The sequence below is a fragment of the Trichoplusia ni genome, chromosome 7, assembly GCF_003590095.1.
Source record: "Trichoplusia ni isolate ovarian cell line Hi5 chromosome 7, tn1, whole genome shotgun sequence".
In the NCBI taxonomy this organism is placed as follows: Eukaryota; Metazoa; Arthropoda; class Insecta; order Lepidoptera; family Noctuidae; genus Trichoplusia; species Trichoplusia ni.
This window is the reverse complement of record NC_039484.1, coordinates 13,617,222-13,634,234: the sequence shown is the minus strand read 5'-3', so window position 1 is coordinate 13,634,234 and position 17,013 is coordinate 13,617,222. Positions and strand designations below refer to the sequence as shown.

Sequence of the window (17,013 nt, the reverse complement as noted above, 5' to 3'; positions counted from 1 at the left end):
CAGTAATAAAAATGTCTTAAACAATCTGTTTCAGGTGACAGAGTTGGCTCCACTTCGTTCTCTCTTGGAGTGTCTACGCGAAGTATCTCTTCGACTTAATTTCCCAGTCCCAAACCTCTGCGAGTTTGCGGAACAGATCTGTGATGGCATGACTTATCTAGAAAGTAAAAGACTGATTCATAGGTTTGTAAGCCTTTTGTTTATAGTATTCCTTTAATTTGAAATTCCTTTTTAAGTATGACTAGCTGTTGCCCGCGACTTCGTTCCCGTGGGTAGAAGATATATGTTATGATTTATACCTGCCCTGTTTTTACACATTTTCCATTGTACCTATCTTCGCTCATATTAGTCGCAGCGTGATAGTTTATAGCCTAAAGCCTTCCTCGATGAATGGTCTATTCAACACAAAAAGATTTTTTCAATTTGGACCAGTAGTTCCTGAGATTAGCGCGTTCAAACAAACAAACTCTTCAGCTTTATATATTAGTATAGATATAGATTACCAATACAGCGATTCTGCCGTAAAAGTGTTATAGAATTATTTTTACCTTAAAAGATATAAAATAAGAAAGACAAATGCAATAATTTGTATAGAGAAGTTGTGCTTAGGAAGTCACTCTTCATACAACTTGTAATTTTGATATATATCCTAACGATTTCGGTTGCTTTCTTAACAGAGACATGAAAATGATATGAGAGCATTATGTTAAAATGACTCTGATCAATGTTTTGTACAGAAAGTTAAAATAAGGTTTTCTTCTAGTAAAAATAAGATCAAATATGTATAGTAAAACACTTAGGATAAGACTGTTAATAGCTACATAATTGACATATTGTTTCATAACACTAATCGTAATTAGGTCCCAAATTGTTAATAAAGTAATAACTTCTCTGCACAGTTTGCAGTGTAGGTGTTCTTATATTCATAACATATTCATATGCGCAAGCTGTTGATGTACTCAAAATAAATACTACTGATTCAAATACAATGCTTATGATAATCGCACAGTAACAATATCTAAGTAAATAACATGCAGATAGGTTGCAACAACAGATATTTGAATATTAAAATTAGGTATTTGTGTTCCTTCAAAGATCTCAGTGCGATTGCGATTCTATTCACTAGGATATAGGTTTATGCTAAATTCGTCGATAAACTCTTGCCATTCTTGACTTTTGCAAATAAACATGTTTTCAGAAAATTGTTTCTTTGTTAATGCTATTCTTCAAAGTGACCTTTTGTGAATCTGGTTTCCTATGACGCAGTTATTTTTCTAGTCGTATAGTTAGATATTTAAACATGTTTAAGGATCATTAAATTAAACCATCTGGTTGAAGTTGTATCTATGTTCCTAAAGTGTAGAGTATGCTTCTGAAAGTATTGACAATGGCTTTTATTTTTAATGTTATGGGCATGGTTTGTTCATTATCGCGATTTGGCTAGTAAAATAATCACGGAGGTTACGGTAAAAGAGGCATTAATAGGTACATGAACAGAGTAACTTGCAACTGGATAAAAATTACATTTAATATGAAGGGAATTCTCATAGATGTCTTAGAATAGAACAATATCTATTGATTCGTTCATTACTGCTACAACAATAGGCAAATAGTTATGGAAGTGGAACTTTTTCAATATAATTACTCCTATTATGAAAATTTTAATTAATTTAATTTTGTATTTTTCAGGGACCTGGCGGCAAGAAATATTTTAGTATTTAGCAAAGATAGAGTCAAAATTTCCGATTTCGGACTTTCCCGAGCCCTGGGTGTCGGCAAAGATTATTATCAAACAAATTATAACGTAAATCTTAAGCTACCCGTGGCATGGTAAGTGGAAATGGAAGCAAACGAACTTAAAATACTGCTGCGCTGTGCATTTTTTATTTATTGTTCACAATACATAATACTTTAATTAAAATCAGTTCAGTTTGAATCCAAAGGCAATAATGTGGCCTTATTAAACAACAATTTTTATGAGCAAGTGATAATAATATTAAGCTAAGCAAATTTGCTTGCATACTCCTTGGTTCTACCTCATACGTAATAATAGCCTTGCGATTGTATGTCAGTAATCTATTAACTGCGACATTGCGACGTCCCTGTTGTTAAGTTATAAAGTTAGATGTAATTTGAACTTAATGCGCAAAATCAGTACCGTATCTAATAAAGTCGGAATCACGCCCACTTTATTGCCCTTAATGCTGGCGTAGAATTATAACTCCTATTTATTCTGCTGAGTTGCTGACTATTAAGACCTGTGTTTACTGATCATAAGCGCAAATAACACGTATTCCAATGCTAATTTAATGCATGTCATGAGCATAAAAAACACAAATTAGTAAACAGGGAGTTGTGACAAGTTGTCCGGTAATTTACAATTGCAGGAAGTATTTTTCTATTGTCACATCAGTAGAAAATATTATATTTGAACGACCTTACGTGATACTAAAGTTCAACGAAATAGTATGTTCATTTGTTTTATTTCATGTCAGAATAACTACAATGACACGTGAAATCTCAAGGGGTTTTGCTTTGCAGTCGATAAGTTTCTTACAATTATCATTTGGATTAACTCAACCCTAAAGAAATACTAAGGAAATTTTAAGATATGCCAAGAGCAATTTTTATGTTATGATGCTAAGTCAATCTCAAAAATATTTACACATAATTTTACAAAAGAGTCAAGATATTTTGGTATTTTCGAAAACCTTATGCATGTTCTTAGCGAATTTGTTTTGTTTCGATTTGCTTATTTTTGTGCTTCCCTGCTACCCAGCCAATGCCGTTCAATGTTTAGCTGCCAATCCTGAAATGCGCTTCATCCCCATGCCATAATTCTCAAAACCAGTAGTTTCAGTACATACTTTACGTGAATTCATTTTGTTTTTGAATTTATTGTATTCTATTTGCATGGCTCCTGATCTTATTTTTTGTTGTTTGAACCTATATTTTTCAAGTATGTTTTTGTCATTGTTATGCCTTAAGTTATGTTGCTACGCCGTCCTTACGAACCATTCAAAATATCCGTACCATAATATTTTTTTTGACCTAGCGTAATATTATTAGTCTTTGTAGCGATGTAATTTGTATCTGTGTTTTGTAAAACAATATGCGTTCGCGATTGTTTAATTTAAAACTGTTATTGTACGACGCAAATGTTTGCGTCGAGTAAAGTAATTTGCAAAGTTCATAACGTGTTACAGGTGTGCCCCAGAATGCATTTTATTTCTGCGTTTTACGTCTGCAAGTGACGTATGGGCGTTTGGTGTATGCTTATGGGAAATGTTCACGTATGGCTTTCAACCGTGGGCTGCTTTCTCTGGGCAGCAAATATTAGAAGCAATTGATTCCCCTAATTTCCAGGTTTGTTTATAAATTGCTCCTAATTTACAAAAAATAAACATGTTTTCTATAATTTTACTATTTCATGATGTTGTTGTAATAATCCAATTAGCTATACTGTACAAGTCTCGTCTGTAATAAGCAGCTAGAAAGTCGCTCCTTTAATAGTTGGCTGTTTTCAATATAGTCAAAATAAGTAAAGACACTTTTTTTTCATTTACATTTACATCATCACTGTACAGACAAATACTGTGGATATGAAGCTAGCCATGTTTATTAAATTTAATAGTAAAAAATATTTTATTCTAATAATTTATTCATATCATGTAATTTTAGCTTCAGAATTCAATTTGCTGCAAAGTTCGGAAAAACTACAACCCTAGTAAATTGTAACTGTAAAATCTATTGTTATATTGTGAACATCTGACTTTGGTACATGGTGTAACTTTGATCTGTTCCGCTTATTGTTTAAATTGTCTGTGTAAAGTTTAATACAATCAGTCGCTGTCATTACATATAATTTACGTTTGATACTAATTTCAGAGGCTGGAGAGACCGGAGTGCTGTCCCGAAGCATACTACACTACAATGTTGGAGTGTTGGGCTCATGACTTCAATAATAGACCGAAGTTTAAAGACTTGGGGCCTAAACTACGCAGTATACGACCTGAGCAGGTATTTTTCCTGTTAAATTAAATCTTAGTCCTCTTTTCAAAAGAAAAAAAAAATAATATAAAAGGAAAATTAATAATCAGGCTACGATATTTTCTTGTACAAACCAACAAGCCGAAATATATATGATGTAAAAAAGAATATGAAATAACTCCTAAAATAAGTTCTGTGTCATGGAGACACAGAACTTCATTTGTAAAAACAACAAGATTTAGTATGATCCTCTTTTACATGAAATCGTTTCAATCCTTCTAAAGTAGATATTTACGTCCTTACTAGCTTAGCTAAGAACATTTAAAAATTAATCAGGCTTCGTCCGTAAAAATCGGAGAACTATCCAATTTTACAGTTGGCCATGTTGATTTTATTAAGAAGCAGCAACAGTCATATTTTCAATTTCTAATGCTTTTGTAGTGAGAGGTTCAATGCATTGAAACATATGTCAAATTGGAAATCGATATCGATCGAAAAATTGTCTTAAGAATCTAATAGCTCGTTGAAAATATACTGGTATTTTTCTAAATTCTCTTATTACATTAATTAGAAAAAAATGTTTAATTAACCGTCGGTCGGAATATGAATTCTTGCCTTTGTGCATGTTATGATAGACTTTTTTTAAAGAACTAGAAACTCGCTTCTAGTGTAGTGTAAAAGTTTTCATTAGCCGATCCAAACTCGTTTAGTAAGACCGAAACTTATTTATGGGATCACCATTTCTTGTTACTTATATCAACAAATAAAATATTCAAGATATGGCAACAGGAATTTTATGATTACTTTTTTTCGTAACAATATAAATTTTGACAGCCAAGTAACCAGTTAAACCAAAACACACAAACACTTTTGTTTTACGTCATGTTACATTATCTCAGTTTTATGTTCCATTATTAATGTCTAATGTATTTTTCAGGCTCAGGCGACCACAAATTTCCAAAAACCAGACGAGGGCAGGCGTAATAGTTTCCTAGAGTACAAAGCAGGACAAGTTATAACAGTATTAGGAAAAGAGTAAGTAATTCCCAGCCCCTCAGACTACAAGACTTCTTATCTATCAATAGCGTTCGGGTTAAGATTGAAGTGTAGTAAGTAAGTATTATTAAAGCGCGATTGCTCGTGTTTATTTATCTGTCAATAGTCATCGGGTTAGGTTTTAAGCGTGCTAAGTAGATATTATTTCAGAGCGTTTGCTCGTATGTTTCTTTGGTTGGGACATTCGAACACATTCAAACCGACAGTTTAATGTCTGCTTAAACTGACAGTCGATAGAAAGTCTGTTTTCGACGGGGTTTTTATATCTCTCATCATTAGCATATCGTTTGTAGTATGAGAAACAGTAAATAACAAAAGATGTTAAAAGATCGTTTTTTGTTGTAAATGGAAGAAGGAGACGCAACCAGCTTTTTTCTTTTTCAATTTGTAAAGCGAAGCAGTTTAATCGTGACAGTGTAAATAATAGCCGAAATGAAATTCGCATTTAAATATTATTTGGAGTGATTTAAAGCACATCATCATCATCACAGCAGAAGGTATATTTGAAGAATAATCTAAATATAATAAAAATACGTTCAAATATAATAGTAATCTGTTAAATAAGATAAAAAAAGATAACTGATAATGGCTTAGTGATTTAATACCGTTCTTAATTCCGTTTGATATTTTAACATGATAAAAATAACTAACAAAGCAATGAGCAATTTGGTACGCAGTCAAACTTACAACTAATAATAAAAGTTTCAATACGACTAAAGGGGTAGTCCATTGCAAATGCAATTATAAACGAATTTCGTCCTTAATGCTTTGTATTAAAGCGTATGTGAACTTGACTTGAAATGACTTTCGTAATGGTCAGCTGCATGTTGCAGCTGGCTAATAAGGCTAAAAGTAAAAACATTATAAAAGGGGGTCGCGAAATGCTTTTATATTTTTGCAGCTGCCTTTGTAGGTCATGTTGTATTCGGTTATCTCTGCAGATATAACTTGGCATGCGACTACAAGTAATACTTTTAATTTTCTTTAGAAAGCTTAAAGGAGAATGCCAAAAATTCCTAGCTCTCAAAGATTAATCATTCATATACCAATTGGGTGAATAACCATAATAAAGGACTGTTATATTAAATTGTTAGTACTACTTTTGTTTGTCGCTCCCGTATAGGCCTAGTTAGCCATCAGCGCAAGTGCCAAAGTCAGAAAAACTAACATGGCTGCTGTTTCAATCATCTGTCATAGATGTTAGAAGCCACTGATGATGATGACAACTTTTAAATCTAAAAAAGTATAAAGTTTGTCATTCACAACCCTTTTTCAAAACAGAATTCTTTAGTTGTCATTTAGTTTTAAAATTACAACAGCAATTATTACACACACGTGGCAAATGTATTACTCATGAACATTAAAGTTCAATGTTGTGTTAAATTCTAAAATAAACTCAACATAAAATATATTTAAAATGGTATAACAAAAGCTAGTTTTGTATGGTTTAACAAAAGCGATTCGATTTTTAAACCTTATAGGAAAAAAGTATTATTCAAATTGTAATAATTGGACCAGCTTAACCTTTGTATAAAACCCCTTTATAGAAGTCTTATTCACCAATAACACAAAACTGGGTGTTGACAGTTGCAAATAATCAGCATTTATTTATTTAGCCTTGAATAACCCCTTCTTTTAGCCACAATGAAGAGCTTGACCATATTAACAAACTCATACAATGAGGATTCATGTTATTTTTGCATTGTGGCGACCCCTCATTTGCTTTATACTCTGTCGCCCAGATTACCTTGATAGGTTTCCTAACAATTGAAACAAGTTCTGACCAACAGCAGCTGTACCACAGATCAGATTGTAGTACATCTGCTCATGTTGCCACGGGTAAAAGTTTTAATTTGATTTGTGATTTTTTGCATGCCACACGTGGCTCGCTGATTTGTGGAGAATTTTTTTAGCTCACCATATGTTGCCCTTTTTAGAAAATAAATTAAGGCAAACAAGTTTTATTCAAAGCAGCCCAGAAATACTCGTCCTGATAATAAGTATACATTATATTTACTTTGACCATTTGGCGCAATGCCATCATGTCTGGTCTGAACCAAATGTTTGTCACCACATGCATACAAGTTTGGAATATGATGCTACAATGGGTAAATCCTGTCGCTAAAAGCGGTATTTGTCAACTTTAAACATTAGCGTACAGGTTTTTACCGTTACGTAACGGGCAAAGTGTAGGTGATTTTAATTGTGTTTTGTTTTCGCGTTTCAGGACAATGACAAAATCTCCGCTATGGTACGGAGTGCTACCAGGCGGCGCGTGTGGTATGTTCGACCCCACTCAAACCAAACCATACATCCCACCAGAAGTAAGTAATAATAATAATATCACTGTGTTCTCGCTCACTGGATTAACCTGTTTTTGTTTGTGTTTTTCTTTCAATTTCACGTATCCTCTCATTTTACTGTTTGGGTTTACGCTACCAGATTTCAGTGCTAGAAAATATTTTCATTGGAAATTATACTTTACTTGCAAGCAATAAATGCTAATTTGATATAAATGATAATTCTAGCTCTGAAAACTTAATTTGTGTGTGTTACATTACTTTATCACTCACTACATCACGGGTGCAGTCATAAATACAAGCTAAATGTTGTTCATGACCGTAACTACTACAAAATATCTACTAAGACTCGATACAACATTATGCTTCCATCACCTCATATGTTCCATTCAGAAAAATGTATGTCACGTAACGGGTACGTTATCACCAAACCCGACTCGTCACTCGGCGCGGTCGATACGCACGTCGCTGCTGCGGTCGGACGTCAAACGTCACACGTACACGGGCAAGCGGACGATACAGCGCAGCATGATCTCGAGCCCGCAGGGAGACGTCAAGCACACGGGACACGTCGGCCTCGACGGCGCGTACTTCGGAGATATATCCTTCTTGGACCCCGCCGGCTGTGTAAGTGTAGTGAAACCACACGATCAGCCCTTGTTAACAAATTTGTCGTCGACATCGTATGTAAAGTCTTATACGTGAGTTCTAAGCCAAAAGTCACACTAAAGTCACTCAAACATTACGCAGTAAACAAAGTTATCGTTGAACAAGGGCTTTTCGTATGTTCGTTGTCACTTGATCATTATTACGCTTTTCATCGGGACAGGTTTAATACATTTTCGTTTTGTTTTTTTGCTTATGTGTGAATTGGTGAATGGAAACTATTTTAAGAAATCTAGCAACTATATTAGTATATTACTGGCCACTACAGAAAATCTCTTTAAAAGTACAATGTTCCTAGATATTACTCTACTTTAATCGACCGTATTCACTAACTAGACGAATTAACTCTCAAGGAAAAAATAGTGGCAAACCATTATTAAGTGTTGAGATACAATGAGTGATCAACGTGTTTAATCCTCTCGATAAATAAGAGAAACGATCACATTTCAATGATATAAAAGTTACCAATGGATAACCCAAAAAACAGACAAATAAATAATATTTCAACCAGTAGCATCAAATAGGTATTTTATTGACCAATATTGCTGTTTAACATTATCTTTATCTCCAGCCTCCTCGCCAAGTGGTGACACCTTATAAACCATCGGAAGACTTGGAGCAAGTTCCTCTCATCAATCCGAACTCGCCGTCGCATTTGACGGGCGCTTCGGGCACCACCCCGTATCCAATGCTGACATCACATAAGCCTAACACGAGACCAGACTGCGACGAAATTGATCTTTCTTGTGAGTATATTCGTGTGTTACCTAAAATTTATGGGAGATACAAAATACAAAAGAATATACAGTGAAATTCAGTACCATTAGGGATTTGTACATTATTTTTTTGTTTACCAGGTATATCTATTGATAAATGAAACATGAAACAGTTTAGCCTTTGTTAGATCCCACTGCTGGACAATGACTAGCCTGTATTTTTTTCAAATCTCCATCTTTTCCAATCTATGGTGACGTTCGACCCATATCTCCGACAGTGAAGATAAGTTTGAATAGTCTAAAAGAACTAATCAAGTAAAACAGTTCATGCCACAATATAACAACAAAGTAAAATAATGAAGGTGACAGAAACGCTAAATTAAATCAATTCTATTGTTATTTTAATTTCAGTAACCCTTCTGTTCGAGTCTGGCCTTCTATAGAATTAATTTACATTTGAATAGTAAAGACATATTTTAATCTTAAATCAGATAAAGACTGTTTTCAGAACAACTTTGTTGTATCTACTGTGTAGTATTCCTAGAATTTAGTTCATGCTATACCCGTGTAAACACTGAAACAAAGTAGGGAACTTTAAAAAAGATGTATTATTTTTTATTAAAATACGGTCAAGGTGGGTACTTGACTAAGATCAGCTGTCTAATGCTTAAAGTGTCATAATTAGTGATATCTTTCCTGTTCATTGTAATTCATTTTTTCATTCATCTTAAGTAGTTATTGTTACAAGAGATCTTGTGATTTGAAAGAATTCACCTTTAAAATGATGTACAAAAAGTTCAAATTACAAAAAAAATGTACTTCTTATATCTTGATTTTTTCTCATGCTTTCTTTTTATATCCTCATATTAACGTATCCTTCTATGTTATAAGGTGAAAGCAGAACAAGAAGTTTGAGAAGATCAAGCCAAAGAACGATATCGGAGCCAACGACAAGCAAAAGTATTCTTAGTAAGGTATACAAAACAAATGACGATTATTTTTCTACTAACGAAATGTGTGAGTGATATTAACCATGTGGTGTTGTGTTTGTAATCCTGCTTGGTGTTAATACTAGTCTATTAGGAGAGGTATGTAAAGGGGACATTGAGATGGTTTAGAGATGTGCCAAGTAATAGTTTTGTTATTGGTTTTATTCAGTAGCATGTTGTAATGTGTATAATGTCACTGAAATCCTTACCGACTGGAGCGATTTGAATGCGTTTGGTTCGATAATCGGCCCGGCAATACGAAGTTCCGCGGATCAGCTATTGGAAAATAAAATTATATACTTTGATAAAACAGAATACGATTATTTGGTATTCGAATACTTGGCCCATCTCTATCTCTTATTCTCTTGCGAGCGTACAAACACGATTCAAGAACAGAACTAATACTAATACTACCAGTTTAGCGTTAATTGCACTCTTTAATCCATCTAACTACGTCGTAACTAGTTTTTAATTAGGTACTTAAAAATATTTTTTATAAACAGGGCTGAATGTTTTTTGTCAAATATGTGTTTGGAAAGTAGTTATAGATTTGAAAAATAGTTTATATGGGTTTAAAGATATTTATTCTCAATAAAAACATACACAATGTCACTTACCTGAGAACAGCAAATTAACTTACAAGTATTACGATTGCACGTTCCTCGTTTTATGAGTTTTAGTCTACCTACCTTATTTTTTTTTTATTAATTTACTGCTTAGGTTTATCAACAGTTGTTACGATGTTAATGATACAAGGTACATTCAAAGTAGGTTTCAATTCTAATTGCACAACTACTTAAAGATAAACACAGCATGCATTAAGTCTCTTACTTATAAACTATGTTAACATCACGTACAATTCTTCAGATGCTAAAGAGAAAACAATCACATTATGAAAAAAATCTGAAAGAAGAAAGAGCAGTGTACATTTGACATACTTTAAATAATAGGAATAGCTATATTCCGATCAAAAGGCATCCAAAACAGTGTCGATCAAGTGTCTACGGAAGGTACCAAACCTCGATGAATGAACATCAATTATTGGTCCACTATCTTCATAACATAATAATATGATATCTTATGTATCATATGAAGCAGTTATTTGTAACTTATTGTAAAATTGCTTAAAGTGCTCCTTCATATACCATTTTTTTTCTAATAGTTGGTTCTGACCTTTGGTAGCACTGGAAAACTATACACTATACTTTTATACTATACTAACTAACACTAATAACTATATAGACAGAAAATATTTAAAAAAGACTACGTAATATAAATGTGAGCTTTTGACGACCATTACGATAGTTTTAGTGCTCTTTGTTACATTAAATTGCCAAAGTAAATGAAGTACATAATAATATGTTATGCTAAACTTTTTTGTAAATCTGCTAAACTCTAGATGTAAAGAGGACAAGATTTTTCTCAATATTACTTTGCTTGGAAATTGTTTTGTACGTATTTATGTGTTTTATGTGTACGTGTGTATCTGATATGTACAGAGTAATTGGAATACTTTGTACCTGTAGTGAATGTTCAGTAATCTCACGCAAAAGCTGTCTGTTTCCAGGTGCGATGTGCGACGCTCGGCAGGTCCCACAAAACAGACAACGGTGCAGTACCCAAGACAGACGAAATTCATGAATATCACGAAATATCTGACACCGACACGGTAAGATGGCTCAAAAGTTTCCTCATAACCCACTAACCATATTCATAGCACAGAAAAGTGAACCTTAAGGCCTCTTGTGCATAAATGCTCTTTTATAATACAAATTTTGATTTGATTCGATTATCTGTTGAAAGTCGGCACTTTGATTCGTACTAATTATTCTAAATTTCAACGTATGAGAGTATTTTTTAGGCTAACTGCTAATAAGTGTAGTTGAACAGAAAGGGAATGACAACAGGCTATAATTTTTTTAATTTTTTTTAATATCGGATATTTTACTAATATTGAACATGAAACGAGAATGCACAACAGGCCTTAGGCAAAATGCTTCTCTGCTTCCTATCCAACTAACATACTAATCCTTATCCTGAACCTTTATTGTAATGTAAATAAACCTGTCCTTGATAATGTTTGTAAGACAGCGTTATTTATAATAAAGACAATTCATCGATATGTACCCTTATTTCTAGTTATATAAATACCATAACAATACCAAATATGGGATATGTATGATGAGATTTTTTTCGAGGGAATTTGACGCAACAAAACCCTGTAGGCCATGCATAGTAGGGAAAGTTTCGGCCGTAGTTCTCATGAAGTTCATTCAAGTACAAAATTCTACCTAAAATGAAATTGGGCTTACTGAATACTGATTAAAATTCATAGAAACGTTTCAAAAACATTCTAAAATCTTGCTCATCTGCTCCTAATGAAATGGTGAAGGTTACTTACAAACCAAAGAGATCTGATGAACGAAGGATTGTAGGCTTCCTATACTTCAAGTAGAAGATTGTCAAAGGAGGATCGGTTCAGGTAACGGATGGATGAGCTGTTGAGAACAATGGTGAACACTCCGCTGGATCAGGATATTGGTAAAAGGACACTAGAGTATAGTTTCTCCACTCAGGACGACAAGTACATCGTAATTAAGGCACTTGAACGCTTTACTGGCAATGGATGAGGTCATTAACACCACTAATACTAGAATCGCATTCACATACCATAATGATAGCTAGACTAGAATTCCATTATACTCATATCAATGTAAATTCTGGAACCAGGCTGAGATGACATCTTCAAAAAAGCTGAAAATGTAAGTCGAAATCTTAAAATCGCCTAGAATTTGAGATAGCTTTATGTAGTCTGGCCAGCTGTCTGGATAGCTGTCTAACTAGAACTCATGAAACACCATGTCCGTTAATAACAGTAGAAATTCCTACCACTTATAGTTTCAAAAATAACGTTTAGGCAGTAGTTACTAGTAATAGTTATTCTGTTAGAGAAAACTTTAGATGGAACCTATAGCATTAATATTCTTTGTAGACAGTAGTCATGTCTAGATAAATTTTAATGGTTTTAAACTCTTTGGGAGAGCTTGTTCAGAGTAGTTAAACGTTTAGCAAAGAAATTCACTAGATTTGTTTCAAAATTAAATGCTTGTTGGTAGAGAATCAAGTGAAACACGAAAGTCTTACGAGCTTCATAAGTTTTTCATCAAGCCTTTAATTCAACCAGAGTTTCGTGGAATCTAGATAGTTTTTATTGAGGGCACAGAGATATTGCTGTCAGCAATAACTTTTCTATGGTAAATTAAGCTTAAAAAGCAAGTAAAAGATCGCAGAAAGTAAAAGCTAAAATACAGTACATAAATCAAATGCTTCAAGTCTCCTGTTGGACGCATTCCAACAAAACAATATTTATTTTTTACTTAATCAGTCAGGGTAGTTGAGATCTCTTAACAAGCACTTCCCATTCATCAGAATCGGAAGTATTTAACCCAGTTGCAAATTGCTCAACCAGTGTTATGATCCGGCCAAGTGCCCGAAGCTACCGCAGTTGCGAATACCCAATTGCCTCTATTGAGTGTACAATTTGTCGGTGACAGACTTCAGTAACATGCGGAAGTACATTGCGCCTTTCAATTAGACTCTCACAACAAAGAATCAAAGCAATATTATGTCCCAAAGTTCCCTTTTTATTCAAATTTGATGTTGGATCACATCAACTTCTAAGAAACTTCATTTCTATGTAATTTCGAACTGAAATCAGCACTGAATGATTTTAAATAATATAACATCAAAATAGAAACACGTACCAAATATATAACATTTAAAGTAATTCTTTAATCATACAAAAGTATTTATTTTGGAAAATTTTAAACGAAATTATTTCCGGTTTAGACACTTTCATTGCCAGTACGAAAATATCTGGTCCCACTTACTTTTATTTAATAAGATACAAAAAAACTGTTTATTAAAAAAAATCGTGCTACTTAATTGCATTATAAAATCTTAAACAAATTTATATTTCCAATTATTGTAGGTATCATTATCCGTTTCAAGTTTGGAAATTCCACAGGAAGTCATAATCGTAACTTTATAAAACATTCGAATTAAATAAAATTAACTAACTACATGAGAATTCAAACATTACAAAATTACATTTTTTTCAAATAATATTTTTTTAAACTTTCTTTAAATTTGACAAATTTCTTTTAAAAAAAGTAAGTTTTGTTGCTAAGTGCTCGGTAGTAGTCGGTAGCGCGTCCGATTTGTAACGAGGGTGATCAATATGCGTGCGCTACATCAATCAGAGGTCACATCTCGTACCTGTGATTTATTGCCGTCCAGCCGCCGACCCCGCAGCACGTGTTCCGGAGCCAAGCTGAACGCTGATATACCTGAGTAAGTACCATCATTTTTATGCTTTGTTTTCAATATCTACATTTAAATTTAACTTATTTGTTGTTTAAAATATATTTTGTTGCTATTTTTATAAATATTTTCATTGGACATAGAATTTGAGCCATAGCAAAGTGATAATGCGTCTCTTTATGCGAAAAACTGTTTAAATGTAGATTTTAATTACAAATGCGACTGTTATTCTTTATTTTTTGTGTTTTGTATTGTTTTTTGTGGTGATTAATTTAATAATTGGCGTGACTCTACATAATTAATTTTCAAGTGAGGTGATATAATTAGGCTTGCGCTCTTTAGGCGACCTCCACAGTACGGGACATTCACTCGAAACATGTATTATTGGTGTTTTAGGGCTTATTTTGAAGGATTTAGGTTTCTTTGTGGTAGAAGTTCGGGCGCCATTCCATGCAGCGGTCGATCGATATTACAGGGATTGCACAATTCGGCGTCGGGGGGTGGGGCTACGCAAGCGCTATCGTCGGCCTTGATGAGCCCTAGCCAAGCTATAAATAGATTTATATGGAGGGTTGAATCGGGAAATGTTTCAATTAGTTTGGATGTTTCAAATAATTCGTTGTAAAGGAAGATATTGTACTCTCGTCCACCGGTCAGTGTAATCAATTATTTTGATAGAGATTCGTTAATTTGGTAAATTTTGGTAATTATTGGGCATAAACATATTTTTTTTGCTTTTTTTGATATCAAAGGAGACCATGGCTGGACTTGTTTGAAGAAATTGGATAGGGTATTACAAAGCAGTGAGATAGTTCGGGTTTAACATAATGTTGTAATATTAAGTGCTCTAGGGTACGTTTATACAATAATCACCCTTATTGACACGCATGCGCAACATAGGTTCCCCTCACAAAATGGCGGCCAGGTTTATGAAATTGTTTATTTGTAATTTTAATACTTTTATGATATATACTAAAACAAATTATCAAGCTGAGATAGGCCTAGTGTAGATTCGAGACATATCTGTCCTATAGCAAGTTGCCATCACGTTCGCTTGGGTACCAGTCGTTACAATTACACAACTCTGACTCTTATTGTCACAGACGCCGTAGAAACGCGCATGCGTAAACCATGTTTTGCCTATAAGATGGTGGCCAGAGGTTCGACAAAATATTTAGTTGTGATCGTATCGTGAATTAGTGATCGGACTTTGTGCGTGATCAGATAGGTTACCGAGATAGTGCGGACGTATCTTCGGAGAAATGTTGGTATAGTAGCGTGGTCTTGGAATCCGCGCGTGAAAGTAGTCTCTATAACAAAGAGGCATGTTTAATTCAGATACCGGATTTTGTGCAAGACTAATTAGTGAGTTGAGACAGAGCAGGCGTACATTCGAGGATATAGCTATCCTGTTTAGCTTCCAAAGTGGGACGTGGGGGAATGCATTTGGATTGGGTTGTACGATACTCGTCCTTATTGACTCGCATGCACGAATCATATTGCCTTTCGGAGACGGTGATCGGGTTTTTGTATTATTTGTAGCTGTCGTTAACACTGCCCTTTATACTCGATTAGTTAGCAAGCAATGAATTGGAGTTCGAGGTATATCCAGCCTGTGGGATGCCGCTGTTTGCCCTAATATCATTTGCTGTAGTAGTCAACAGCCATAATATTATACGACGAAATATTCATTGGTCCTACACTTATTTGCTATAGTATTCACGTGCTAGGAACTTTTTTCCATAAAATCACTTACCATAAAAACATTTGGCATAATCATAGGAGGCCCTAGTTATCACATGCCATAATTATTATATGCCGTAACATAATTTTCCATTGGCATTGGGTGGGTAACGGTTCTTATATTAGGAGAAACTGTATGCAATCGGGACTTTGCTTCGTCCCGATTCTGATATGTTGGGTTAAGGTTATTTTATTTATAAACCACGTCCTCCTCTGACAATCAAGCCCACCGTCGACCGTGAATTATGGCATTTAAATATGTCGGATAATCATTATGGCGTTTAAATATTATGTCTATTCATTTCACATTCCGGCAAATGAAATTCAGGAATATGATGATTATGGTATACATATAATCTTCGGGTAAACAATAGACAACCCAGCCTGTGTAGTGGACATAGCGACGCGCGGCCGCGTGGGAGCGCTTGGCTTCGGTTGATAGTTATGCAACGCTCACCCTTATTGACACTGTCGCAACACGCATGCGCGAGGGAAGTTGCTTTCACTAAAATGGCTTTCTGTGTTTCCACGGGACTTGACACGAGACTAGGTATCACAACGAAATATGCATCACCTTATTGGAATTTTATTTCGAGAGATTTTAGTATCATAATAGAAATCTTCAGATAATAAAAAGACATGACCGCGAAAGCGCGCTTGGGCTGAGATAGAAATAGTTACGCAAGTCACAACCTTATTGACATGCATAACGCTCAAGTTTGTGTTATTTAAAATCGGTACTTAATGTTCATACATAATTAGTCGGCCAGTTGAGATAGTCCAGGATTACTGTCGAGTATTTAGTCTGTCCAGAGGCTAGACGGCGTTTGTGCGCTTTGGATCTGATCATTACAGTTACACAAAAGTCGCCCTTATTGCCTCTTTCTTATAAAGTTAGAGCCGGTGCTAATGTTTAATTCAGATACCGGATTTTGTGCATGACTAATTAGTAAGCTGAGACAGAGCAGGCGTACATTCGAGGATATATCTATCCTGTTTAGCGGCGTAAGTGGGACGTGGGGGAGTGCATTTGGACAGAGTTAAACAATACTTATCCTTATTGACGTATGCTTTTGTATTATTTGTAGCTGTCGTTAATACTGCCCTTTATTATTTTTTTCTTTTATTCGTTATGAGTTAGCAAGCAGTGAATTGGAGTTCGGGGTATATCCAGCTTGTGGTTATACAGTTATACCGTTTCCTCTAATATAATTTTGCTATAATAATCAA

At 34.4% G+C, this 17,013-nt stretch overlaps 1 protein-coding gene across 8 annotated transcripts in view; it reads left to right on the top strand.

Annotated features, from left to right (window-relative positions):
• The window catches only part of LOC113495638 (activated Cdc42 kinase-like), a 44,976-nt gene that overhangs the window by 3,004 nt on the left and 24,959 nt on the right, over positions 1 to 17,013 (top strand). For 7 of the 8 annotated variants that reach the window (XM_026874475.1, XM_026874473.1, XM_026874472.1 and 4 more), the window contains exons 6-15: positions 35 to 183; positions 1,690 to 1,830; positions 3,207 to 3,366; positions 3,889 to 4,020; positions 4,928 to 5,025; positions 7,274 to 7,370; positions 7,740 to 7,973; positions 8,584 to 8,758; positions 9,620 to 9,702; positions 11,285 to 11,386. In XM_026874475.1, coding sequence (XP_026730276.1) covers positions 35 to 183; positions 1,690 to 1,830; positions 3,207 to 3,366; positions 3,889 to 4,020; positions 4,928 to 5,025; positions 7,274 to 7,370; positions 7,740 to 7,973; positions 8,584 to 8,758; positions 9,620 to 9,702; positions 11,285 to 11,386 — 1,371 coding nt within the window. The remainder of the gene's footprint in view (positions 1 to 34; positions 184 to 1,689; positions 1,831 to 3,206; positions 3,367 to 3,888; positions 4,021 to 4,927; positions 5,026 to 7,273; positions 7,371 to 7,739; positions 7,974 to 8,583; positions 8,759 to 9,619; positions 9,703 to 11,284; positions 11,387 to 17,013) is intronic. The other variant, XM_026874471.1, reaches the window with a different exon arrangement.